The sequence below is a fragment of the Mus musculus genome, chromosome 11 (genome assembly GCF_000001635.26).
Source record: "Mus musculus strain C57BL/6J chromosome 11, GRCm38.p6 C57BL/6J".
NCBI lineage: Eukaryota > Metazoa > Chordata > Mammalia > Rodentia > Muridae > Mus > Mus musculus.
Genome location: NC_000077.6, coordinates 110,031,002 through 110,057,539, shown reverse-complemented (window position 1 = coordinate 110,057,539; position 26,538 = coordinate 110,031,002). Strand labels below are relative to the sequence as shown.

General features: G+C 40.2%; 1 protein-coding gene across 5 annotated transcripts in view; it reads left to right on the top strand.

The window, feature by feature from the left end:
• Abca8a (ATP-binding cassette, sub-family A (ABC1), member 8a) overlaps positions 1-26,538 on the top strand; it is a 71,947-nt gene that overhangs the window by 40,041 nt on the left and 5,368 nt on the right. For all 5 annotated transcript variants that reach the window (XM_006533063.3, XM_006533062.4, NM_153145.4 and 2 more), the window contains 12 exons: positions 256-393; positions 1,122-1,229; positions 2,884-3,057; positions 4,411-4,524; positions 6,525-6,644; positions 14,509-14,574; positions 15,356-15,447; positions 16,919-17,039; positions 19,080-19,197; positions 20,958-21,049; positions 25,820-25,980; positions 26,420-26,495. In XM_006533063.3, the coding sequence (XP_006533126.1) occupies positions 256-393; positions 1,122-1,229; positions 2,884-3,057; positions 4,411-4,524; positions 6,525-6,644; positions 14,509-14,574; positions 15,356-15,447; positions 16,919-17,039; positions 19,080-19,197; positions 20,958-21,049; positions 25,820-25,980; positions 26,420-26,495 (1,380 nt within the window). The remainder of the gene's footprint in view (positions 1-255; positions 394-1,121; positions 1,230-2,883; positions 3,058-4,410; positions 4,525-6,524; positions 6,645-14,508; positions 14,575-15,355; positions 15,448-16,918; positions 17,040-19,079; positions 19,198-20,957; positions 21,050-25,819; positions 25,981-26,419; positions 26,496-26,538) is intronic.

Below are 26,538 nucleotides of genomic sequence, written 5' to 3'. Positions count from 1 at the left end.
ACAGGACAGCAGTCATAATTAGTTTGTCTTATTAGAGGTTTATCTTAAAATTTAATTATACCCCATTAAGGCCTAATTAAGGCATTAAAAAATTACAGCATTGACCTGTGCATCACAAAGAAAGAAACTGAAGAACCTCTAGTCCATCAGTCACATCACAAAGAATATGCTATCCTCTGAAGAATTTTGTGTATTGCTCACACGGGTTTTATGTTTCCTCGTTCTGGACTGATAAATCCTTTTGTTATATTTTAGAATTACAACTTTACCCTGGCATGCAACACCAAGAGGCTGAATTGTTTTCCGGTTCTGGTGGATATTGTGAGTAATGGGCTACTTGGACTGTTCGCACCATCAGCACACATTCAAACTGACCGCAGCACATTTCCTGAGGTTGGTACATTCTTGTAGATTCTGTTGTCTCTGGAGTCTTCCAGATTGTTCCATTCAGAATAATATCAGTGGTCTTGATAGAGTTTCTCTCATACCTTAGGTTACCATCTGTATCTATCTTGTATATATTTATATTAATTTGAGATATAGTATATTATGGTCTATCATATATGACTATGCATATTCAGTTGAGCTGTTCCCCATAAGCACTAAATGTTAAATTAGGAGATATAAAACTAAGCATACTGACTCACACCTATAATTATAGTGCTTGTGAGGTTTCAACAGGATCATTATGGGTTCAAGTTCAATTTGTATTGCAAAGAAGAAATCAAAAGAAGGAGAAGGAGGAAGGGAAAGAAGAGATGGGAAGAAAACCTAAGATGTGAAATTTATGAGTTGGAATTCCTGGTTGCACCGGTTTAAAGTGACAAAATATCACAATAATTATTTAAAGCCTAAAAATATTGATCATCTTTAAGTGTCAGCCTAAACTTCAGAATTTTTCCATTATTAGAATCCCTTTGTTCTCATTATTACTTTCCATTTTCAAGATCATATTGTGTAGCTATAGATATATAAGCAAAATCTATGTTGAAAATTGGATAAGAATGTAAGGAGGTGAAAATCTCAAAACAGACCCAAGGCGCTATCTTAGATAATTGACTGTGTTTTGAGCAATGTAATCCAGACAATGAGCTTCAACTTTGTATCAATTTCATTCCTAGGAAAATGACCACAGAAAATTTGATTATTTGGCTTATTTCTTCTTGTGGGTACTTCTGATGGCCTGTGTTCCTCCTTATATTTCCATGACCAGCATTGATGACTATAAGGTAGTAAAAAAAAAAATTAATGGAAACTAAAGTTGATTTAAACAATCAGAAGTTGTTTATAATGTGATTGCAGGGTTTCTCGTTACTATGGTGTGCAGTTTTATACACTGAGCAGTTGATTAATACACAATTGCACCTTTATAGAAGTAAAAAGGAAGAATGCACTAAAGGAAAGGAAAAGGAAGGAGGTGGGGAGGACAAGTGGAAAGACCATGAGAAAGGAAAATAAGAGAAAGATTAAAAAGCTTTGTTTGTTTCCTTCTAAAGAATGGAGGCATTGGGATAAAGATTGAACACTTCCCCAAATGTAATCTTTTCAGTGGAAGATGGGTGAGATTCCATATAAAAATTTGAGTTGTATATCACACATATCTTCTTGGAACTAGCTCATGGAACACAAAGAGGTCTTGAGCAGCACCCCAAGGTCTTAATAAACTAAAAGAAGAACCTGGAATCCTAAAGGGTGGAGTGGCTGGAATCTGCCTCTAAGCATTCTGTCAGTGCAGGAATTACCTAGAGCAAGGGCAGTAGACCTCTACTCAAGGGTAGCTTACACTATGTTGCCAAGACGAAGCATGGAGTAGAACTTCATGATGTCACGACTGTACAGATGTCTGTAAGAAGAGCACATTCAGAAGTTATATAGGATTGGTACCTGCTTCCAGTCATCAGTTATAGGGGTTACCCCAAGGATCCAAATTTGGGGCAAGACTTGATCAATTAAGAACAGACCCAGAAATGACAAAGGAAATGAAAGAAGTAACAAATAGGAAAAGTTAACACAATCAAGGATTAACTAAAAGAATGAACACAATGAAGAGAGAAAACACACACACACACACACACACACACACATACACACATGTCAGGTGGAACTCCTAATGTAGCTATATAAAAAAAATGAACATGGCTTTTAGAACAGACATACAGTTAAAACAGAATGAACCAGAATAGACAGTAAAATTGAAACACAGAAAGAAAGAAAAAACGCTCTGAAAAATTATCTGAACTTTAATGATTCATGAGACAATAGTAATGACTCATCATATATTTAATTAGAATTTCTAAGGCAGAGAAGAGCTAGAAATGACAGAAAATACACTTGGAAAAAACAAAATTTTTATCATTTGGCAGATTTTTAAAATATAAAATTTAGTGAAACATAAAATAACTACACATATGAAATACATTAATGGCTTTAAATATGAGAAACTCCAAAGCTATCAAAGTACCACACAAGGTGCAATTACTAACAGTGTTTTAATCACTCATTTTCATTGAGAATAAACCAATATGACAATTTTACGTGGAAAAAAAATGGCTACTTTCATTTGGATAAGGGATGAATTGTTTTACCACTGAAAGCTAATACTCACATGGGGAATTTTCCTTTGTAGGCATTAAGTCAATCTTTGGCTAACTGCCTTATTGCTGTCAGTAACTTGGATGGTTTATTTTATTAGCTACGTTATCACATTAGGTTAAATTATTTTTATTAGTAACAACAGCAAATTTTGATATAGAAGCTTTGAAATGACCCATGTCCCTTCTTCTGTGTAGTGTTTAATCACTAATAATGAATAACTCATTTGGTTATTTTCTTCATATTTTTATAAAAAACAATATACAATTGATGATTGTACTTCCTTACCAGAACAGAGCTCAGTTCCAGCTGTGGATTTCAGGGCTCTCCCCATCTGCATACTGGTTCGGGCAGGCTCTGTTTGAGGTTCCAGTGTACTGTGCACTCATTTTGTCTATATTCATTGCATTCTATGCCTCGGCCCCTCCAGAGAGTAAGTTCACAGTTGGAGATCTGTTTATTCAGGTAAGTGACACCATTCCTAAAACAACTACCATTAATCAATCAACCCAAAAACTAACAGTAACTCAGACCATTTTTGATATTTTTCATTTCTATTTTAAGAGTTTCTTAAAGTGTGGTTGAAATACATACGGCATAAAATTGTCACTGTGGCTTTTTACCTGGTGTGTGTGTGTGTGTGTGTGTGTGTGTGTGTGTGTGTGTGTGTGTGTGTGTTTCATTCTTTGGACAGGGTCTAACTATGAAGTCCTAGCAGCCCTAGCTGATTTTAAAATCATGGCGAGCCTCCTGAGAGCTAAGATTAAATTTTGTGCCACCACAACTGGCTCCTCCTGACTGCTTTGACTGTGACACCCAGTAACACTGGTTGCATATTCCCAAATATTTTGTCACCACCACCCCCAAAACCTTCCAGTTATGTGGCACCAGAAACTGAGATCCTACACTGAAAATACAGGCATCCCTCTGCAAGACTGTCCCCAAGCAAGGGGTTTGGTAGGCCAAGAGCTCTCAGAACACTCGAAAGCATTCTTCTTCTTTTAATCATTTTTTTTGCAGGTCAGACTTTATCCCCCTCCTGGTACACCAGCTGTTCCACATTCCCATACTTCCTCCCCGCCCCGTCATCTCCACAAGAATGTCCCCACCCCACCAGACCTCCCCACTCCCTGGGGCTTTCAATCTCTTGAGAGCTAGGTGCATCTTCTCTGACTGAGTCCAGACTCAGCAGTTCTCTGCAGTATATGTGTTGGGGCCCCCATATCAGCTGGTATAGGCTGCCTGTTTTGGTGGCTAAATGTCTGAGATGTCTCGGGGGTCCATCTTATAGGGTTGCCCTCCTCCTCAGCTTCTTCCAGCTTTTCCCTAATTCAAACACAGGGGTCAGCAGCTTCTGTCCATTGGTTAGGTATAAATATCTGCGTTTGACTCTTTCAGCTGCTTGGGTCTTTGTGGGGGCAGTCATGATAGGCACCTTTTTGTGAGCACTCCATAGCCTCAGTAATAGTTTTGGGCCTTGGGGCCTCCCCTTGAACTGGATCCCACTTTGGGCCTGTCGCTGGACCTCCTTTTCCTCAGGCTCTTCTCCATTTTTGTTCCTGCAGTTTGTCTTTTTTGAGTTAGGTATTGTATGTAAACTTTTGTTTGCAGAAAACTGACAAAGTCGCCTCTCCTAGTTGTTTGTGTTTTAGAGGTTTCTGCAGAGAAGTGACAATCCCAAGTCACCCACTTTACCACTCTCTCTGATATTTAAATCATTATAAATGTAGGAACATGAAGACATTGTTCCATGACATTAGCACATTCAAATGTTTTCACATGTCACAATATTCATTCTCATATTCCTATTGGTTTCAGATTCTCTATGTTGGTGGCTATGCCATGTCAGTTATTTTCATGACTTATGTGATTTCATTCATTTATCGCAAGGGGAGAAAAAATAGTGGCCTTTGGTCACTTTGCTTCTATATTGTAAGTATCTTTACTGTTTTTATTTTTGTGATGGAGTTAAGTACTAATACTTTAAAAATATCTTTGGTTGGTATAAGATAAACCAATTTTATACTTTAAAGTATTTCAAATGTATTTTTCTGATAAAATTTCACTAGTTCCATGATATATATATATATATATATATATATATATATATATATATATATATATAATCTCCACGTGTATAACATATATGTTAAAATGTATCTATTTTCATCTCACTTTCTTTAAAGGTAAGAGAATTCATTATAGGATCGTAAACTTAGGTATTGTTTTGAAATTCCTTTTAGGAAAAAGAATTAACTGAGCAACAAAGGCTATGGAATTTTCAGAAGACTATGAATATTGTTAATTAAAAATCTAAAACTAAAATCTGATTGCTGAGGATGTAATGGGAGAGAGGCCCTTGGTCCTGTGAAGGCTCTATGCCCCAGTATAGGGGACTTCCAGGGCCAGAAAAAGGAAGTGGGTGGGTTGACGAGCAAGGGGAGGGGGAGGGGATAGGGGGTTTTGGAGGAGAAACTAGGAAAGGGGATAACATTTGAAATGCAAATAAAGAAAATATCTAATAAAAAGGAATCATTTATTAAAATCTTCACTTTCTAAACTTAGAAGGGGAATATATATAACTTATATGTATTTATTCTAGAACTTCTGTTTTGAATGTCTCAATTACATTACTGTCCAACAAATACTTGATTTTCTTCCTGTACCAACTTTGAGATAGTTGAAGAAGAAAACACGCAGATTACACAGTCTGTTCTCCCAGTGAGTTAAACGGGAATGAAACTTCTCCCCTTATATTTTGTATTTGAAATTCTGGAGGGCTTGATACACTTCAGCATCAAATGATGCTGTATTTGTATCTGACACCCTAGTCATAATATTACTTTGTACAAATTAATTGCAGCAGTTTATAGTCACTTCTTTCCACAACTTCCACAAGTTAACAAAGACACAGACATAGGACATATCATCGGAAAACTGAATAATGAAAATTATATAGATATAGATATGGATTAGATTTGGCTATAGGTATGTATATGGATGGAGATATAGATAAAGCTGTGCATATGGATACAGGTATGGATATAGATAAGATTTAAGATATATCCATACCGTAATTAAGATGGAAATTGAGATGAGATTCATGTCTCACCTTACCTGAGATGCTCAGAGATTAATCCTACAGATGTCTATGTTTTGTTATGGGGAAACTCGGGAGCTTTTAGAATGGAAAGGTAGTCACAGATAGTACCCTGACATCAGTACAAATTGAAGAGGAGCTCAGAACATTCTAGAAAAGCTTTCCCATAGTTTCGGAACGAAGGTTTAACGTGAAAATGTAAAGTTTACACCCGTGACTGCTGTTCTATCAATACCAATGGTACTCAAGACTTGCTGCCTAATGGGTAAACTTATCAATATCTCTGAGGAAATACTTCTACAAAATGCATTTCTGTTCAATTCAAAACTATTTCTCTGTGATTGTTGCCTAGAGCTTATTTATTAAATCCCTAGACAACATCAAACCTACTTTATTTTTGTTCTTCGGTGATTAAAACTGGACACAGACTCTTAAGTCTATGCGTGGGATCCTATATTTGTCCAGCGCTGTCAAATTTCCAATGTCAAGCCAAATGCTTTTAGTCAAGAGCAATGTTTGTGATGATATTAATTTTATGATAATGGAAATCAGGCTAGAATAAATTGAAAATAAATTTAATTTGGGGTTTTAAATTTTTGTGTATGTGTTTAAGTGTGTGTGTGTGCGTGTGTGTGTGTGTTCACAAGTGAAGGTGCTAGTGTTTTGTGGAGCTGGAGATACAGGAAGGCATGAATTACTTGACATGTGTACAAGGAACGAAACTCAGGTGCTCTGTAAGAGCAAACCATGGTCTTAGCTGGTGAGTCATTCCTTAGCCCCTTCCATTGCATTTTAGAAAGCAACTAAAAATGTGTATTTCGTTTTCTTCTAGGTCTCTTTCTTCTCTATGTGTTTTATGCTTATTGATTACTTTAGAGATATCTCACTGTTTGTTTTAATTGCCCTGGTTCCACCTGCTACATTGGGAGGCTGCACATTATTACATTTTGAGGTAAGAAATGTGCAACATTTCTATAAGTGTCTCAGAATAGGGAAGCCATTGAAAAATCTTTGTCTTGAGTTAGAAAATATATACTCTGAAGACTGAATATTTAAAGTATTTTTTATTTTTATTATTTTTTCCTTTTAAAATTCATTTCTTTCTTTTTTAACTTTTAAGTTTTTTTCTTTTTTGAATATTTTATTTATTTACATTTCTATCCTTTATTTATATTTCTACAACATCCTGTCTTATTCCCCTTTCTGCTGCTTCTATGAGGGTGTACCCCACCCAACCACCCACTCTTGCCTCCCCACCCTGGCATTACCCTACACTGGGGCATCGAGACTTCACAGGACCAAGGGCCTCTTCTCTCATTGATGTCCAACAAGGCCATCCTCTGCTACATATGCACTGAAGGCATGGGTCCCTCCATGTGTACTCTTTGGTTGTGGTTTAATCCCTGGGAGTTCTGGTGTATCTGGTTGGTTGGTATTGTTGTTCTTCCTATGGGGTTGCAAACCCCATTCAGCTCCTTCAGTCCTTTCTCTAACTCCTCCATTGGGGACCCTGTGCTTAGTCCAGTGGTTGGCTGGGAACATCCACCTCTGTATTTGTCAGACTCTGGCAGAGCCTCTCAGGAGACAGCTATCTCAGGCTCCTGTCAGCAAGCATTTCTTGGCATCCAACTTTAGTGTCTGAGTTTGGTGTCTGTATAAGGGATGGATCCTCAGGTGGGCCAGTCTCTGAATGGCCTTTTCTTTATTCTCTGCTCCACATTTTGTCTCTGTATTTCCTCCTGTGAGTATTTTCTTCCTTCTTTTAAGAAGGACTGAAACATCCACAGTTGTGTCTTCCTTATTCTTGAGCTTCATGTAGTCTGTGAATTGTATCCTGGGTATTACAAGCTTTTGGACTAATATCCACTTATCAGTAAGTACATACCATGTGTGTTCTTTTGTGGCTGGATTTCCTCACTCAGGATGATATTTTCTAGTTACATCCATTTGCCTAAGAATGTAATTGTTTTTAATAGCTGAGTAGTTCTCCATTGTGTAAATGTACCACATTTTCTGTATCCATTCCTATGTTGAAGGACATCTGGGTTCTTTCCAGCTTCTGGCTATTATAAATAAGGCTTCTATGAACATAGTGAATCATGTGTCCTTGTTATATGTTGGAACATCTTTTGGGTAGATGCCCAGAAGTGTTATAACTGGATCCTGAGGTAGTACTTTGTCCAGTTTTCTGAGGAATTGCCAGACCGATTTCCAGAGTGGTTGTACCAGCTTGCTCTTTTTTTAAAAATTCACTTTACATCCCTGTGATTGTTTGAAGGTTTGGCTCCCATAGACTCATGTATATGAATGCCTGGCCATAGGGAGTGGCACTATTAAGAAGTGTGGCCTGGTTGGAAGAAGTACATCACTGTGTAGGCAGACACTGAGGTCTTTTATGCTAAGGCTTTGCCCAGGGTGGAATTCCAGTCTCCTTCTGGTTGCCTTCACATAAAAATGTAGAATTCTCAGTTCCTTCTCCTGCACCACATCTGCCTGTATAATGCTATTCTTCCTGCCATGATGATAATGGACTGAATCTCTGAAATTAAACTCCAATTAAATGTTTTTCTTTATAAGAGTTGCCTTAGCCAGGCATGGTGGCACATGCTTTTAATTCCATCACTCAGGAGGCAGAGGTAGGCGGGTTTCTGAGTTCGAAGTCAGCCTGGTCTATAACGTGAGTTCCAGGACAGCCAGGGCTATACAGAAAAACCCTGTCTAGAAAAAAAAAAAAAAAAAAAAAAGAGTTGCCTTAGTCATTTTGTCCCTTCACAGCAATGGAAATCCTAAGACAGAAATTGGTATCAGGAGTGGGGATTTTCTGTGATAGTCCTGACTATATTTTTGTTTGGAGGAGTGTAAATTTTGGAACTTTACATTGGGAAATCAGTGTAATGCTTTAAATGAAGCTTAATGGGCCATACTAGTAGAAATAGGAAGACAGTGGTGCTGAGGGTGATTTGAATTGTGGTTCTATGGTTCAAGAAGATTGAGAGGAGAAGAATTTTATCATGTGGTCTAGAAACTGTTCTGATATTTTGTTGAAGAATGTATCTGGTTTCTATCCTTGTCTGAAGAGTCAGCTTGAGGCTAAAATTAAGAGATTTAAATTAATTGCATTGACAAAGGAAACCTCAGAAAGTGTCAATAGCCTAACATAGACACTGTCCATGCTTCATTCTTATGAAGAATGTTTTGATCAAATGTAGCCAATTGAGCAAGGATAAGTACAAAATATATACATACATACATATATATATATATATATATATATATATATATAGAGAGAGAGAGAGAGAGAGAGAGAGAGAGAGCACCAGAAAGTGGAATGGAGCTAAATCCTTTGTTCAAGGATATTAAATCGAATTAAGGGAGTTATAACCTCTGGACAAGATCTCACCACATACATTATTGATTATTGCTCATGTGTTCGCAGTTGAAAGAAGGATAGATATATCATGTGAGGCATTATTATGACCTGGTTATTGCTTTCATTTGCACTTAAGGAGATATGATTGTATGCCAAATTGTCAAGGGATGATGGATCATCATGATTATTCTCAGTTGTGAACTTGACTATATCTGGAATAAACTATACCCCAGTCATAGAGGGCACAGGCATCATGCAAATCTTGAGGCTGGAAGATCCAGACTTTGGATCTGGATCTTGATGTGGGATGATACATGCTTTTGATCCACATCGACACATGTCTTTGATCCAGATCTTGAGAGATACTGGTCATGCTTATAAAGATCTTGTGAAAAGAAATTAAAGAAAAGCTTAGGTCTAGGTATGCTGATACACCCCTTTTAAACCCAGTACTGAGGAGACAGAGGAATGCAGATCTATGAGTTCAAGGTCAGTCTACAGAGCAAGTTTCAGGACAGCCAAGCTTAGACAGTGAAGGAAATCATTGAAAACGGAAAGCTGGTAATAAAGGGCAAGGGGGCCATGTTCCAGCACCATCAAGCTGCAGACTTTGGCAGCTTCATCCATGTGGCTCTGCATTTAGAGTGAGTAATAGGAGGGGTTACTGGGATAGTGATGCTGGTTAGCTAGAGTGAAATCTTCTGGGAAGTGTATTCTGAGAGCTCAAACAAGAGAGTTCAAACACTGAACTGGCAGCTTAAATTCGTGACATATAAGAATCACCCAGATGGTACTGGTTTTGAAGGCATGAACAGTCAGAGAGAAGCTGAGGCTTAGCGCTGTGAGAATCCAGGAAAGGGCATTTGTGAATGTGCAGTCTCAGTAGCAGTTGAAGGCCCAGAACTGAAGGGGTCATCCAAAGAAGCTGAGGCTTGTTCCATAGAGAGAGCCTATTAGAGGCTATTGCTGAAAGTGCAGCCTAGTTTTGGAAGAAGACCTCTGAGTACTGGAGATGCTAGCACCATGGGATGACCATCAAGAACAGCAGCAGCAGTAAAGTGGAGTAGCCAGAGCCTAGAGTGCTACAGAGGGAAGAGCTGGAGAAGTGATTCTTTGGAGGATCCCAGAAAGTCATGTGTGGATCCCAGATATTGGAACAAGAAGCTGTGATGTTGAAGTTGCCTTGAACACCCCAAAAGATTAGAGATGCCAGAGCTGTGGGATGCCTGCTGGGAAAAGCTGCTAGAGAAGCAGAGTAGATTCAGCCTAACAGAAAGAAGTGTGCTTCGGTCAACACAGCTGGAAGGAGCTGGACATCAGACACAGAGATATAGAGTCTGGAGCTTGCTGAGCAGATTGTTGGTCTTCTTTGGTCTAGTATTTCCTCACTATGATGTTTTGGAGTCAAAATTTCTATCCCGTGATACTGGAAGTATGCTTCTTGATTTTGATCGAATAGGGGATTACAATTTAATGATTACATGAATCTTAGAAGAGACTCTAAGCTTTGGACTTTTTAACTTTGAGAGTGTGATAAACTATGGAGACTTTTGAAGTTGAATGAAAAACATTTTGCACTACATTATGGCTGTATGTGTATGGGGGCCAGGGGGCAGAATGTGATGGGTTGAGTAGGCTTGCTCCAAGCATAGATTCATGTGTTTATATGCTTGGCCACAGGAAGTGGCACTATTAGGAGATATGGCCTTATTGGAGGAGGTGTAGCCTTGTTGGAGGAAGTGTGTCACTGTGTAAGTGGAGTTTGAGGTCTCATATGCTCTGGCTCTGCCAATGTGTAGAATTCCAATCTCTTCCTGGCTGCTTTCAGATATAGAACTCTCAGATCCTTATCCAGCATCATGTCTACCTGCATCCTTTCATGTTTCCTGACATGATGATAATAGACTGACTCTCTGAAACTGTAAGCCAGTCCCAATTAAGTATTTTCCTTTATGAGTTGCCTTGGTCATTTTGTCCCTTCACAGCAATGGAAACCTTAACTAAGACAATCAAAACCTCATCTTTCCTTCCCTCCACTTCTTCCAGTCTTTTCTTCTCATTACCCACCCCATCTTCCTGTCCTCCCTTTTTCCTCAAGAAAGGGAAGGCATCCCATGGATATCAACCCACCTTAGCATATCAATTTGCAGTAGGACTAGGTACATCTTCTCATATTGTGGCTAGGCAAGGCATCCTAGTTCAGGGAAAGGGATCCAAAGGCAGGCAACACAGTCAGATACAGCCCCTGCTCCTGTTGTTAGGAGTCCCACATGAGGATTGAGCTGCACACCTGTTATATATGTGCTGAGGGTCTACATCCATCCCATGCATGCTTTCTGTTTGGTGGTTCAGTCTCTGTGGGTATCTGCCCCCTGTGGCTAACTGTCATAAATCGCCTTAATCCAGTAAATCAAAACTCTAGAAGCTTAAAATTATGAATCAGTTTTATAAATGGTTAAGTTCTTAATTCACAAGACATGTATACAATAATTTCAGAGATAATGATACAAGCTGTCCACCTAGATTAGACAGGTTATCCCAATTATTCTACTCTTTTATGATACTCATAGCTACCTGTGGCTATATAAAGCCATGCGGATAAGGTTCATTCTCTTCTCCATCCATCTTCTTTCCTCCTCCTTCTCCTCCTCCTCCTCCTCCTCCTCCTCCTCCTCCTCCTCCTCCTCCTCCTCTTTTTCTGTCCCTGACTCTGAAACTCTTAGCTCTGCCTTCATTTTTCCTGTCCAATCACAGACTACTCATTGTGTTAATATTTAAATTAATTGGGAGAAAACTCTGCTACACCTACGGGCCCAGGTTAGTTAGTTGATTCTGTATGTTTGTTTTCTTGTAGTGTTCTTGACCTCTCTGGATCCTTTGATCCTTCCTACCCCTCTTCATTAGGATTCTTCAAGTTCCCCCTAATATTTGGCTGTGAGTTTCTCCATTTATTTCTATAAGTTGCTGGACGAAACCTCTTAGATGATAGTTATGCAAGGCTCCTGTTTGGAAGTATAGTAGAATATCATGGGATCTCTCTCAAGGCATGGGTATCAAGCTGGGCCAGTTATTGGTTGGCTAGTCTCTCAGTTCCTGCTCTATCTTTGCTCCTGCACATTTTGTAGGTGGGACATATTATGGATCAAAGGTTTTTGTGGCTGGGTTGGTGTCCAGGTAAGTGAAAGACTTATATGAGAAGAACTTCAAGTCTTTGAAGAAAGAAATTGAAGAAGATAGCAGAAAATGGAAAGATCCCCCATGTTTCATGGGTCAGTAGGATTAAAATAGTAAAGGTAGCCATCTTATGAAAAGCAATCTAGAGATTCAATGCAATTACCATCAAAGTTCTAACACAATTCTTTACAGATCTTGAAATAGCAATACTCAAGTTCACATGGAAAAACAGAACAAAACAGAAAACAGGATTGCTAAAACACAATCCAATACAATAAAATAATTGCTGAAGGTATCAGCGCCTCTCTCTCAAGCTGTACTACAGAGCAATAATAATGCATGGATACAGCATAAAACCAGACAGGTTGGTCAATGGAACCAAACTGAAGTCCTAGAAGTAAACCCACATACCTATGGACACTTGATTTTTGACAAATAAGCCAAAATTTTACAGTGGATAAAAGAAGCATCTTTAACAAATGGTGGTGGATTAAACTGGATGTCTGCATGTGGAAGAATACAAACAGTGCCATATCTATCTCCCTGCATAAAAACTCAAGTCTAAGTGGATCAAAGACTCAACACAGAACAAGACACACTAAATCTGATAGAAGAGAAAGCGGGGAATAACCTTGATCACATTGGCACAGCAGACATCTTCCTGAACAGGACACCAACAGCTCAGGCACCTAGATCAACAGTTAATAAATGGAATCTCATGAAACCAAAAAGCAAATGACACCTTAACTTCAGTCTACAGAATGGGAAAAGATCTTCACCAATCATACATCTGACAGAGTGCTGATGTCCAAAATATATAAAGAACTCAAAAACTTCACATCAGCAAAATAAGTAACCCAATTTTAAAAAATGAGGTACAGAGCTAAACACAGAACTCTCAAAAAAGGAGTATCTAATGGCTAAGAAGCACTTAAAGAAATGTTTGACATTCTTAGTCATCAGTGAAATGCAAGTCAAAATGACTCTGAGATTCCATCTTACACCTGTCAGAATGGCTAAGGTCAAAAATTCAAGTAACAGCAGATGCTGATGAGGAGGTGGAACAGTGGGAAGACTCCTCCATTGCTGGTGAGAGTGCAAATTTATACAACCACTTTGGAAATCAATTTGATGGTTTCTCAAAAATTGGGAATAGTTCTACCTCAAGACCCAGCTATATCACTCCTGGGTAAATACCCAAAAGATGTTCCACCATCCCACAAACCACTTGCTAAACTGTGTTCATAGCAGCTTTACTCATAATAACCAGAAAGTGAAAAGAGCCTAAATGTTCCTTAACTGAAAAATGGAGAAAGGAAATGTGGTTCCCTTATATAACAGAATACTATTCAGCTATTAAAAACAGACACATCATGAATTTTGCAAGCAAATGAATGAAACTTGAGAATATCAACCTGAGACAGGTAACCCAATTCCAAAAGGACATGCATGGTATGTACTCACTTAAAAGTGGATATTAGCCATAAAATACAGAATAACCATGCTACAATCCACAGACTGGAAGAAGCTAAGTAACAAGGAGGTCCCAAGAGGGATGTTTCAATCTCACTCAAAAGGGAAAATAAAATAGACATCGGGGATGAACAGAGGGAAAGAATTTTGTATGGGATGGGTAGGGGTAGGAACAGGAGGGATGAAGTGGAGGGAGGTCAGAGAGTGAATATGGAGAGAGGGGGGAAGGGAAGGAGAGGAAGAGGGGAGGGGGAGGGAAGTAGGGAGAGAGAGAGAGAGAGAGAGAGAGAGAGAGAGAGAGAGAGAGAGAGAGAGAGAGAGAGAGAGGGATCTGGAATCTGTGAACTAGCTAGAAACTTAAACTTAAAACAGTGGAAAACCCCAGGAATCTATGTAACCCTAGCTAAGACTCCTAACAGTGGGGAATATTGAATCTGAAATGGCCATCTCCTGTAACCAGAAAAGACTTCCAATGGAAGGTCAGGGACACCAACCAAGCCACAAAGCCTGCAGAAAATTCTTAATTGAATCAGGAAGATTTTGCCTGATATACTATAGCCACACTTACCTACAAGTGAAAGTTTATCATTTGCTGCTGTTTCCTGGGGATATGGGTAGTAAGCAGTAGAGAAAAAAAAAAAACATTGACACTAATAAATTTAACAGTTGGTACTTCCTTTGTGCCCAAGGAAAAATCTGGAAAAAGACTACACTAGTAGAGTTGATCAATGGCCCAATCACATTTGCATAAAATTTATTGATTATAAAACTTCATGTTTAATTTGTTCTTTCTTTGCAGAATCGTGAATTTTCTGAAATAATTTTTGAGCCAGAAAGGGAGTATTCCTATCTGTTTTTCCTAGCTGTAAGTATCCTTCTTGTTCAAATATTACTGCACACAGAAGCATTCTTACATACATGATGCAGGGTGCTTTCTTGATCATATTTTGGGTGGAAAAAAAAACAGTTCTGGAGATCAAACCCAGGACTTGTACATTTGTTACACAAATGTTCTGTCACTGATCAACACCCCAAGTCCTAGTTTGAAAATTAAGATGTTTCTAAGTATAGAGCCATTTTTTTAAAAAACAAATATCCAGTGACAACATCAATTGTACCTTCCAATTCTAGAGACATAGTAGAGAGTTGGGGAAATGGATTAATGGGTAAATTGCTTCTATGCAAGAGTCATGACTAGGGTGTATATGTCCAGTATTCACTTAAATGCTGGGTGGGCATGGTATCTCTGAATTAGAGATGGATGTCCCCTAGGCTAGCTGGCTAGCTGGACTGGCAGACCAACAAGGTCAAGTGAGAGATGCAGACTCCATTAATAAACTGAAGGGTAAGACATCTAATTTCCTCCTCTGCCCCCCCCATGCATCCATACACTCACACCAAACAAAGGTGCATCCTAAAGTATGGATGACGTTCAGAGCATAATATAATATAGGAGAGTGTGAACACTTGCACTGTGTCTGTACGAAGAACTGTAATTCATTTTGACTTGTTTGTAAGCAGATGAATGGCTAGCTCTTGCAATTTTAACCATTCTGTCCTGTACACATCTGTAGAAGGCTGTTTGCCATTTACTTCTGGTGTTGGCATTTGGTATTTCTAACTGAGAACATCTCTCTTTCCCCTAGCCTCTTCTTCATTTTGCCATCTTCGTAGTTATTCTCCGATGTATGGAAAGGAAGTTTGGAATGAAAACAATGAGAACGGATCCTGTCTTTAGGTTTGGAGAAATCACATTGGTTTTGCATTCTTTATTGAACAATTTTGTATAAAGGCAACATACAAACTCTCATGGACACCCTGTCCATGAGGTTATGATGAAGAGACAGTTATGGAAATTATAAATATGATTACCAGAATATGAATTCTGGGTTTTAAAGATAATTGTAGTAACCATGGTCAAAACAGGTCGAACACGCCAGAAACACAAGAAATCCAGGGCTCCATCTGCCCCTGTGTGCCAGGAAGGACCAAGAATCCTCACATGCAGCAAGCTTAGTTTCAATGACAACTGTTTTGTGCCTTAGAGAGCTGAGGGGACACAGGCCACCCAGAAAGGACCACAGAGTTAAAAGGTGGTGGGGTATGACAGAAACATTAACCCTTGCTATAGAATGAGAAACCTGTTCCATGTGTTCTGGGCATTTTTTATTAACTTGTAATGGAAAGGAAATGGCATTAAGTATCCAGGGAGCTTGAAAGTAAGTATGCTGTATTCAAGCAAGACTCAAGAACACAACCAGAATCATATTAGTTCCTCTGACTCTTCATTAACTTTCGGATGCTACTTTCGGGAATCACCACTTGTATGCAAGAATGGAGTGGCTGAATGGATAAAGGCACCTGCCACCAATGCTGGCGACCTGAGTTCAATCTCCAGGTCCTACATCATGGCAGGAGAGAAAAAACTCTTCAAAGTTGTCCTTTCTCCCTCTGAAGCACATCCAATAAATAAATAAATAAATAAATGTAAAAACAAACAAACCTCAGAAAAAGCATCTCTGCTTGACTCGGGCTTTCCAGTTTTGCCACTGTGAATCTCAGGTCTCAAAGCCCATCTGTTCTAGTGAAATGAGAATGGCTGGCCAGTCAACTCTCATACTAGTGCCCTCTTTGCTTTAGAAAGTTGGATAGAAGAATCAAGCTTTGACACATCCCCTGTGACCACAATGAAGAAGGGAGGGAGGGAAGAGAACCCAAATTAATTATCTTGTCATAAATTTGTGAGCTGGAAGGGAGACACAAGGGTTCCTCTGACACATCCCAAGAAAGGCTGTGCCTATTCATAGCTAGAACTGACCCTGAACATTCTAGTCCATCACGCTAAAAAAATTTTTTTACAATGTCCTTAATTTGTATTTATTTTATCCCCAGAGTACTTATTCCATAAAATGTGATATCATTTTTTGCTAATCTATGAATATGAAGCTATACATTGAGGTTTAAAAAATAATGTCTCCATAATAAAAAGAGAATTGACACTGGCCACGAAGCAATGACTGCTTTACTTGGTGACTCTTTGACCATTAATTTTTGGGGTGAGAGAGAAATGGATTTGCTGACAAAAGATGGATGTTATAAAGACTCATTGTTTGTCCAGTCTGCTCCGCTTTAAAAAAAAATAGAGGACAGAACTGGTCCCCAAGCTCTAGACCTCAACAAAAGTTAGTAATGGATGTCTTTATCTATAGAATTTCTCCAAGAAGCGATCGTGTATTTAACAATCCAGAAGACCCAGATGGGGAAGATGAAGATGTGAGTCAGGAAAGAGTGTGGACAGCAAATGCTTTGACTTCCGCCGACTTCCAGGAGGTAGGCCTTGTAAGGCAGCTCACAGTGGAAGTGTCTTAACCTGTTTGCAGTTAAGGGATGTATTCAGAGTTCCACTTTAAAATGGAAAGCACCTTCAATCGCTTCATATGGATGCTTAAAAGAAACGAGCATCTTTCCTGAGAATATGGTGATGAAGCAGTCATTGATCAGTCATTGGCTCGTTCTCATTCTCATGTACTGTTCAGTACATTTGTGTTCTTGGTAAAAAAGAAAAAAATCTTACGCACTCGGTCTTGCTTGAAAAGGTGAGGTGCTAAGATAGCCCGCCTGACGATTTCACTAATGCTTAGATTTGGTCACCCCAGCTCCACAAGCTTTGATAATAGATCATTGTAAGCCAGTTCATAAGAGCTGTCTTGTTTGTCAGGTTAAAAGGTGAAAAGTACAGTGGCATATGAGAAATATGAGGTCAGACATCAAATTGGCAGCTACAACTTCTATTGTTGGAAGTAGTCATCACTATGACAACTTTGGCTGTCCTTGCACGCAGCCAACACTGGCGAATGCAGGTTTACCAAGCTTTCTGGGTTCCTCAGATAGCATGCAAGTTTCTGTATTTAGTGTTCTATAATTAAACACTTCCACAGGATGTCCCAGTAGGGTTTTTATTTCTTGCATTTGAAGCTGTAGCCCTGGGGGGGAGGGGGCTTTCAAACACTAGCGAGTATATTTAATTACTAGATTCCCTTGTCATCATTACATCCTGAATGATTGTTTTACAATCATTGATTGGAAATTGGAATGCCATTTTGGAGTTCTTAAACTCATTGCTAAAATAATTTAAGACTAGGCTCAAATGGGAACTTAAGGACATTTTTTATTACATTAAAAAAGAAAATTCTCATGACAGGCAAACTGCAAAACCACAGCAGGTGCACAGAAGAGAGTGGAGGAAAGCCATTTTAAGCTTCCATGGAGATAAGACACATGGTAGATGAGGTGGTGTGCATTTGTATAAGTTTGGGAACAATCAGGAAGGTAAAATATCCCATTGTCAACAGAAGAGAACTCTCAACACCCCAGTTGGGCTAGGTCCCTAATATTGCAGGGAGGGAGGGAGGGAGGCTTTAGAGAAAGAACAAGGAAACCCAAAGTGTTAGGAGTAAAGCCTAAAGTATTAAGAAACGTGTGCTTAGAAAAGAGTCAGAAGGAAGAAACAGAAGTTCCATTTTCCTGAACAATTCATAAAATATGGCAGGTTTAGGGCTCTCACACAATTGCAACCTGTAAGCTCCTGTAGTGGGGGTAAGGATTCTGGGGTGTGTCCATGGAGTACAGCATCTCATTAAAGAACTAATTGTTACACCTATCCCTTTAGCTTGGCTTAAGATGAGCCCAGTCTCCCAGGGGTAGTAGGCCCTTGGCCAAGTGAAAGACCCAGCCCAACTGGGGTGTTGAGAGTTCTGTTCTGTTGACAATGGGATATTTTACCTTCCTGATTGTTCCCAAACTTATACAAATGCACACCACCTGCAGTATAATATTCAGGATATTTTGCAGGAGATAGGACAGTATATAGCACAATAAGGTAAATGATTAGAACTTAATCACATGGTAGATGGCAGGATTAATTATATTTGTCTCTGTTTTAATGTATTTTTTGGAGTTGAATTATTTTTCCTTCATTGGAACAAAGAAAGCTAGCGAGGTGTGAAATTGAGAGTCTTTGAAGGCTAACAATTCATCCTTAAATGTAATACAATAATATAATTATACTATTTTGGAACATTATTTTAAAGCCAAAACTAAAGGGTTTGGGGGTAAAATTTACAGTTGCAGATATGTCTTTTAAAATATTACTAAAGCATAAGAAAATTATGTCTTGCTATGTTCCCGTGTTAGTGCAAAGAAAGTTCTGGGAATTCAGAATATCTATTTATTGAACACCAATGAGATTATATAGATTTTAGGTATACTAACTAAGAATAACTTGAAGCACCAAGGCCGACAAGCCATGGTGTTTTTGGGAATCTAGACTTACACTTATACTGCTCATTCCCTGGCATGACGTGTTTGCAGAAGCCAGCCATCATTGCCAGCTGCCTTCGCAAGGAGTACAAGGGAAAGAAGAAATGCTTTGTTCTTAAGAGCAAGAAGAAGATTGCCACAAGAAACATCTCTTTTTGCGTTCGAAAAGGTTGGACACGGGTTCTGGCTCAGGAACATCCTCCAAGCTTTAGCGTCCCTGTCCTTCAGTCAGCATGCTCAGAAGCTATGTTGTTTCTTCGTTTCACAGTAGAGTGGCTGTTGACTGTTTCTCTCTGGACAGAAATGGTTTCCCCTTTGAGTAGGGGCATAGTCACACTGTTGTAAAAACCATAAACACACTTTGTCATTGAACCATTTAAAATACAGTCTTCCTATTCAATCAGTGCTGTTGCTCTCCTAATGATCAATACTGTTTACCAGGGAACTGACCTACATTCTGCTATTCCAACCTGATATCTTGACCACAGGGTAAGCGGAGCCTTGCCAACTTCTGACTCTCTCTGTCTGACGCAACAAGACTTAGTCTTTCCTCATCCTGTGGCTCTGGGCAAGTGGCTGAAACTCAAAAATTTCTATCCCTTTTCAGTGTTGTCACAGCTATTACCACTCCCCACACCATCATATAGTTTTCTTTAATTAACACATATTAATTGTACAGGCTAATGGGATTCACCCTGAGATTTCCATGCATGCAAATGTGGTATACCGATCATATTCAGCCACCCAGTTTCTCTCTGGCCCTCCACTCCCCACTTTGTCCACCATCTTTCCAGTATCAAGTAGTCCTTCCTTGGCTTTTTCTTTGTCTGTTTGTTTGTTTCATTTCTCAGCATCTTCAGTTTTTTCTCCACTATTCTGTAATTTTCACTATAAATTTTTTTCATCCACTTAGTTAGATTTATTGCTATATATCTTTTTTGCATACTTGTTGTGAATGGGTTTCTCTCTCAGTGTGTTCATATTGATGCATATCAATGCCATCTGGAGCTGAAGAGATTGTTTAAGACCAATTGCTCCTGCAGAGAACCTGCACTTGGTCACCAGTACCCACATGGTAGCTCATCACCATCAGTAGCTCCAGTTCTGAGGGATCTGACACCTCCTGACCTCTGCTGGCACCTGGGACTCGTGTGATACACAGGCATAAATGCATACAAAACACTCCTACAAAGAAATAAAATAAAATAAAATAAAATAAAATAAAATAAAATAAAATAAAATAAAAATACATTTAAGAGCAGCTACCTGTTTTGTATGCTGGTTTCCTATCTTGCCACTCGCATCTTTCTGTGGACTTTTAAAAGATTTTCTACGTATAGAAGCATATTATTGCTAACAGAGATGATCCACTTGTCTACTTTCTTGTCCATAGATTTTTTTTTATTTCTTACATAATCGCTGTGTACTATATGGAGTAAGGGTGATAAAAGTGAACACCCAATCCTTTGCTTTATACCAGAGCCAAGTTTTTAATTTTCTTCATGAATCAGGATGTCTACTAAGGGCTTGTAATATGTAGTATTTTATCATGCCTGAACATGATCCTTTTAAAGATTTATTTTGCTTTTAACTATGCATTTTTTGTGTGGGGGTTTGTGCACTTGTGAGAGCAGATGTTTCCAGATCTAGATTAAGCACCAGGTCCCCAGGAGATGGAGTTTAAGAGATTATGAGATGCCTGCTATGGGTACTAAGAAGCAAGTTTAGGTCCTCTACAAGAACAATACACCCTCTCAGTGCTGAGCCATGTCTCGCCCTGTGTACTTTTACACCTATTTTATTTATGTCTCTTCACCTAACACGACAATTAAAATATAAAATCGTATTTAAGGCCCATTGTAAAGCACCTATCATACAGAGAAACCTATAATAGTCACTATCGTTACTAAGGTGTCTTCTTTTTCTCAGGTGAGGTTGTAGGATTACTGGGACACAATGGAGCTGGTAAAAGTACATCCATTAAGATGATAACTGGAGAAACCAAGCCAAGCGCCGGACAGGTAGGTAGATGAGAGATAGTATTTTCTCCAATGATACCCAGATGACAACTTGAAAAACATTATCCTTCAAAGTTCTAAAAATATTATCCTGAATTATAAAGTGTCACTTTAAGTGGCGCAGGTACTAGCCGTTTGATGGGGATGCTTTTAAATGTTTTGATAATTTTATGGGTATGGAATTAATTTTATTATATTCAGCACCCTTTAGCTTTTCTCTTCTCCCTCTGTCTCACATTAAGACACTTTTTGTTCTCCAAAACCTTCCCTTCCACTTCGTGTACGACCCATTAAACTTCATTAGGGTGGCTTGCATGAGCGTGGGCATGAACAACTTATCAGTGGTTACATCACTGAGGAAAGTGATACTAGCTCCCTAGCTGCTATTAACGACCAGTAATCACCAGGGCCCCTGGGCTTCTCCACCATCCATCCCCGATGAGATGTTAGCAGGTCGTGGGTAGGTAACTGCAGCTGCTATCAATTCATGAATGCGAAGCACAGGTCATATTCAGGAGTTCACAGCTCTCCACCCCCATCCTATGCCTTTTATATTCTTTTTTGCTTCTTTGGTTTCAGTGTTCCCCAAGCCTTGGAAAGAGCAACAAAGATATTCGATTTAGTTCTGAGCACTTAAGAATCACTTAATGTCTGTACCACTTATGAATATTATCCCATTGCAATAGGAACCTTCTTTGACCACGACTGAGAATAGCTCTGATCTTTAACTGTAAACATAAACGCTTAGCAGGCATCTGGGAATGCTTTGAAACTATCCTTTTCCCATGAGTGTATTAAGAAGGAATGTTATTCATCTTTGGAATACTAATTATTATAAAAAACCTTGACAGACTCTGTTTATTGGACCACATAATCCACTAATTATAATTTTAAATGGCTTTTATAATTAATTTCAGCCTGCTATTGCTCATCTTCCTGAAGTACCATTTGTAACTCATAAATCTTTCACAGTCATACAAAAACCTTTCTTGTACGAATCCAATAAGGTGCTTCTTAAAGTAGCAGAGCGTGGAGAAGCATTCATGTAAAGCCGAACTGCTTGCCAGCTTGTCACTTGTTTCAGAAGCAAAATGGCCAGGCAAACAAAGTTCAGACTTAGCCATGAGAGCCGATCCCAGGGAAGAGGCAGGTCATTCCCTTTTCTCCCTTTACAGGGCAGAACTGCTTTAGAAAGTGACTAGGGGAAGGGCAGATGTCTGTGTAACTATGCCAGAAGAGAATGTTGGTAATCAAACTAGAGAGGGAGAAGAGAGGCAGGGATATAACTGTCATACATCCCACTATGTAGGGAGGAGAAACTCACGTGCACAGTCCCTCTGAAGCCATGGTGGAGCAGAAAGCCAGAAGCAGGTCTCTGCAATGTTCATGGCACAGCCTACCTTAGCAGGACTCCTCAACTCCAGCTACAAATGCCATTCCTCGCCACACACCACCTAGCTTTAACTACTTCAATGGCTTGCCTGCTCTGGGACTGGCATGCCAGCTCTGGCTTGTCTTGCAGGTAGCTTCAAGAGTTGCCTTTTATATCTGTTCTCAACCTCTGTCCCTGGGCCCTTCTTCACTCTACACAAATCTACTTCTGATCTCTGAGATTGGCCAAGGATACATCAAACTTCATCCTTCTACAGCCCTTTGCTCCTGGTCTTTGATCTTGTACAAATGTGTTTCTCCTAGCCCTGTCCACAGCTAATACCTCCTTCTCCTCTCCTGACATGGCAGTTCAGCAGGATAATGATCTGAATGAGGTAAAAACCCAGTTCAATACAATTTCGCTGGTCTTGTCTCAAAAGTCTAGATTCTGATCATGAATAGTTTATCTTTGTCATATTTAAGAAAAGTACAACTTTGAGAAAAAGTTTTTTCATAACAATTACATAATAAATACTAAGGCTGGTCTATATAAAAAATAAAATTGTCATGTTAGGCAATTATAGTAAGCAATTTTATTATAATGTAAATTATCATTACAATTTATTCTATAGTAAGGTATTTTATTAATGTAAAAATGTTTTGAGACCTCAGCCATAATGTTAAGATGCAAAATGTCTGGCATAGTTCATTTCTCTTTTTGCTTTAAAAACATGATTAGCTAGGGAGAAAACCTGGCCCATCTCCGGGACTTGTTGGCCAGCTTGCCTTGCCTACTTGGTGAGTTCCAGACAAGGAGAGCCCTGTCTCCAAAACCAAAGTAGGGTCTGAGGAGATAGCTCAGTTAGCAAAGGGCGTGTCTAGCGTGAGGTAGAGGTCATGTGACACTCCCAGTGCTGCTTCTATCTTCACACCCACTGTGGCATGCGTGTTCCCACACTCACACACTCTCAAACAATCAAACATGTACGCTAAACCTAAAATACTAATTGATCTTTTAAAAGCTTCCAAATGGCATTACAATTGGACATCTTCATGAGGTACAAAGCAGATCTTTGGATGAGCCTCCAACGTGGAATGATTAAATGAAGTCACTTTTGTGCATGCTCCTTGCAGCCACTATTCTGTGCCGTCAATGCTAGAGCTCCCTCGGCCTTCTAAATGAGACTGCTGGTTTGGATCAATCCCTCTCTTCCTTTTCCAATCTCCACGGCTCATCATTCTTCTTGTTTATACTTTTGATTGTGAGCCTCCCCTTTAAGGGCTGAGCCTGTGAGCCTCCCCTTTAAGAGCTGAGCTATTGCTTCAAGTTTAACTCATTTAAATGGTGTGTGTGCATATTAATGAAGTCAGGCAGTGTCTGTCTTCTGTGCCCACTTTATTTTGCATCCCACAATTATCATGGTTAGTCAACCTGACACAGACCTAGACATAGTGAAGAAGAGGGACTCTTAACCAAGGAGTTGACACCATCAGATTGCACTAAGGGCACATCTGTGGGGCATCTTCTTGATTGCTAACTGATGTGGAGAGACTCAGACCACCATGGGAAGTACCACATTTGGGCAGATGGGTCTGGGCTATATAAGAAATGTAATGAGCAAAGTGAGGGAAACCTAAGCCAGTAAGCAGCATCCCTCCATGGTTTTTCCTTCAGTTCCTGCTTTTGTGTTCCTATACTGAGTCCCTGCCTTGACTTCTGTCGAGAATGGACCATGATCTGGAAGTGGAGGCCTAAATAAACCCTTTCCTCCTCAAGTTGCCTTTGGTCAGAGTTTTATCACAGCCATAGAAAGCAAAGCATCTCATATTTCCTAGGTCCATCCATGTTACCACAGACAAAAGGAGACCTTCCATCTTAAAGGCTGAATAATATCAAGTTGTGTCTGTATCACCGCATTTGAAAACCCATTAACCCTGAAATGGACATTTGGTTGACTTCATCTTCTCTACTGCAAATAGGAACACAATACTGAAAACAGTGATTGGTTGATAAGGCAAAGCAAAGAAGAAAAGAAAAGGAACTTTCAATCCCTTTGAAAACATTCCAGGAAATGAGCCATGTCCTCCCCATTCCCCACACTTCCAGGTCATACCTCAGCCATGCCCTCCCCATCCCCCACAGCTCCAGGTCATACCTCAGCCATGTCCACCCCATCCCCCACACTTCCAGGTCATACCCCAGCCATGTCCACCCCATCCCCCACAGCTCCAGGTCATACCTCAGCCATGTCCACCCCATCCCCCACACTTCCAGGTCATACCTCAGCCATGTCCACCCCATCCCCCACAGCTCCAGGTCATACCTCAGCCATGTCCACCCCATCCCCCACAGCTCCAGGTCATACCTCAGCCATGCCCTCCCCATCCCCCACAGCTCCAGGTCATACCTCAGCCATGTCCACCCCATCCCCCACAGCTCCAGGTCATACCTCAGCCATGCCCTCCCCATCCCCCACACTTCCAGGTCATACCTCAGCCATGTCCACCCCATCCCCCACAGATCCAGGTCATACCTCAGCCATGTCCACCCCATCCCCCACAGCTCCAGGTCATACCTCAGCCATGCCCTCCCCATCCCCCACAGCTCCAGGTCATACCTCAGCCATGCCCTCCCCATCCCCCACAGCTCCAGGTCATACCTCAGCCATGCCCTCCCCATCTCCCACAGCTCCAGGTCATACCTCAGCCATGCCCTGTTCCCCCATGCCCCGCAGGGGACATGGTGCAGTTTTTCCATAACTGACTATACTAATTCGTACTTGCACCAACTAAGGACAACAGCTCCATCTTCTCCACCTCCTTATCATTTCTTCTCCACTTTCCTCCCTTTTGATAGCAGCCCCTTTACTGATGTGAAGTGATATCACACCATTTATTTGTATGTACATATTCATATGTGTGCATGTGTGAGCATGCGTGTAGAGCCAAGAAGTTAATGTTGGATGTCTTCCTCAGTAACCCCCCCCTTTTTTTTTTAATCTGAGACTGTCTTTCAGTGAATCTGGGTTTACTCATTTGCATTGATTGGCTGGTTATCAAGTTCCTGGGGCTCTTTCTGTCACTGTCTACCCAGCTTTGGGTTCTAGGTGTAACACTGCTGTAACTGTAATGTGGACGCTGGGATTGGATTCAGGTCCTTGTGCTTATGCGGCAAGCACTTTAGCCATTTCTCCAGCCCCTTGCCATGGTTTTTATTAACATTTTCCTGTAGATCATCCTTTAATATAAGGTAATGTGGCACCTTTGCACACACTTGAGTCCATGCATTTGTTCTCTGGATGAATCCTTCCGCCTTTCTGAGATGATCACTGAAGTCTGCCACAGAAGCACTTTGGGGAACAGTACCGAGTTTGATCCCTGACAGTGACCTTCTCTCCATAGGTGCTGCTGAAGGGGAGCAGCACAGGGGACACCCCGGGGTTCCTGGGGTACTGTCCTCAGGAAAATGCTCTGTGGCTCAACCTGACAGTGAGGGAACACCTGGAGATATTTGCAGCCATAAAGGGGATGAGAAAAAGTGACGCGAACGTGGCCATCGAAAGGTACACAGGGCCTGCACCTGTTCACTTTCTGAACCCTCGTGATGGGGGAAAGGCTCACTCACAGGAAACGTGGAACTGGGCTTCCTATTGCTTGACTATGTGGGGTAGAGAAAACTTCCAAAGTTTTATTCACTTTCATTTAAAAGATGGAGGGGAGATGGTCAGTATTCAATAGTAAGTGATTGAGTGTACTTTAGATATAAACTAAATTGCAGAAGTATTTGAACACTGTGCCAACAATTTAAAATCGGTAAGTGCCTCTCTCTTCATCACAGGGAACATAGCTTTTGTCAGCCTGACCCTGTTGAAAGTTTCAATGCATTTCTTGAACTACCTTCCTGGTGCCAATGCCTCCATCTTGGCCAGGCTCATTGCCCCACCCTCCCATCATCTCTCTTCACCATGGAGAGGATGGTGATGTTCCACTGTCTCTCTTCAGGTTGGCAGATGCGCTCAAGCTGCAGGACCAGCTGAAGTCTCCTGTGAAGACGCTGTCAGAGGGAGTGAAGAGAAAGGTATATGCAGGACTCAGGGGAAGGGCTTCGAGCACACCTCAGG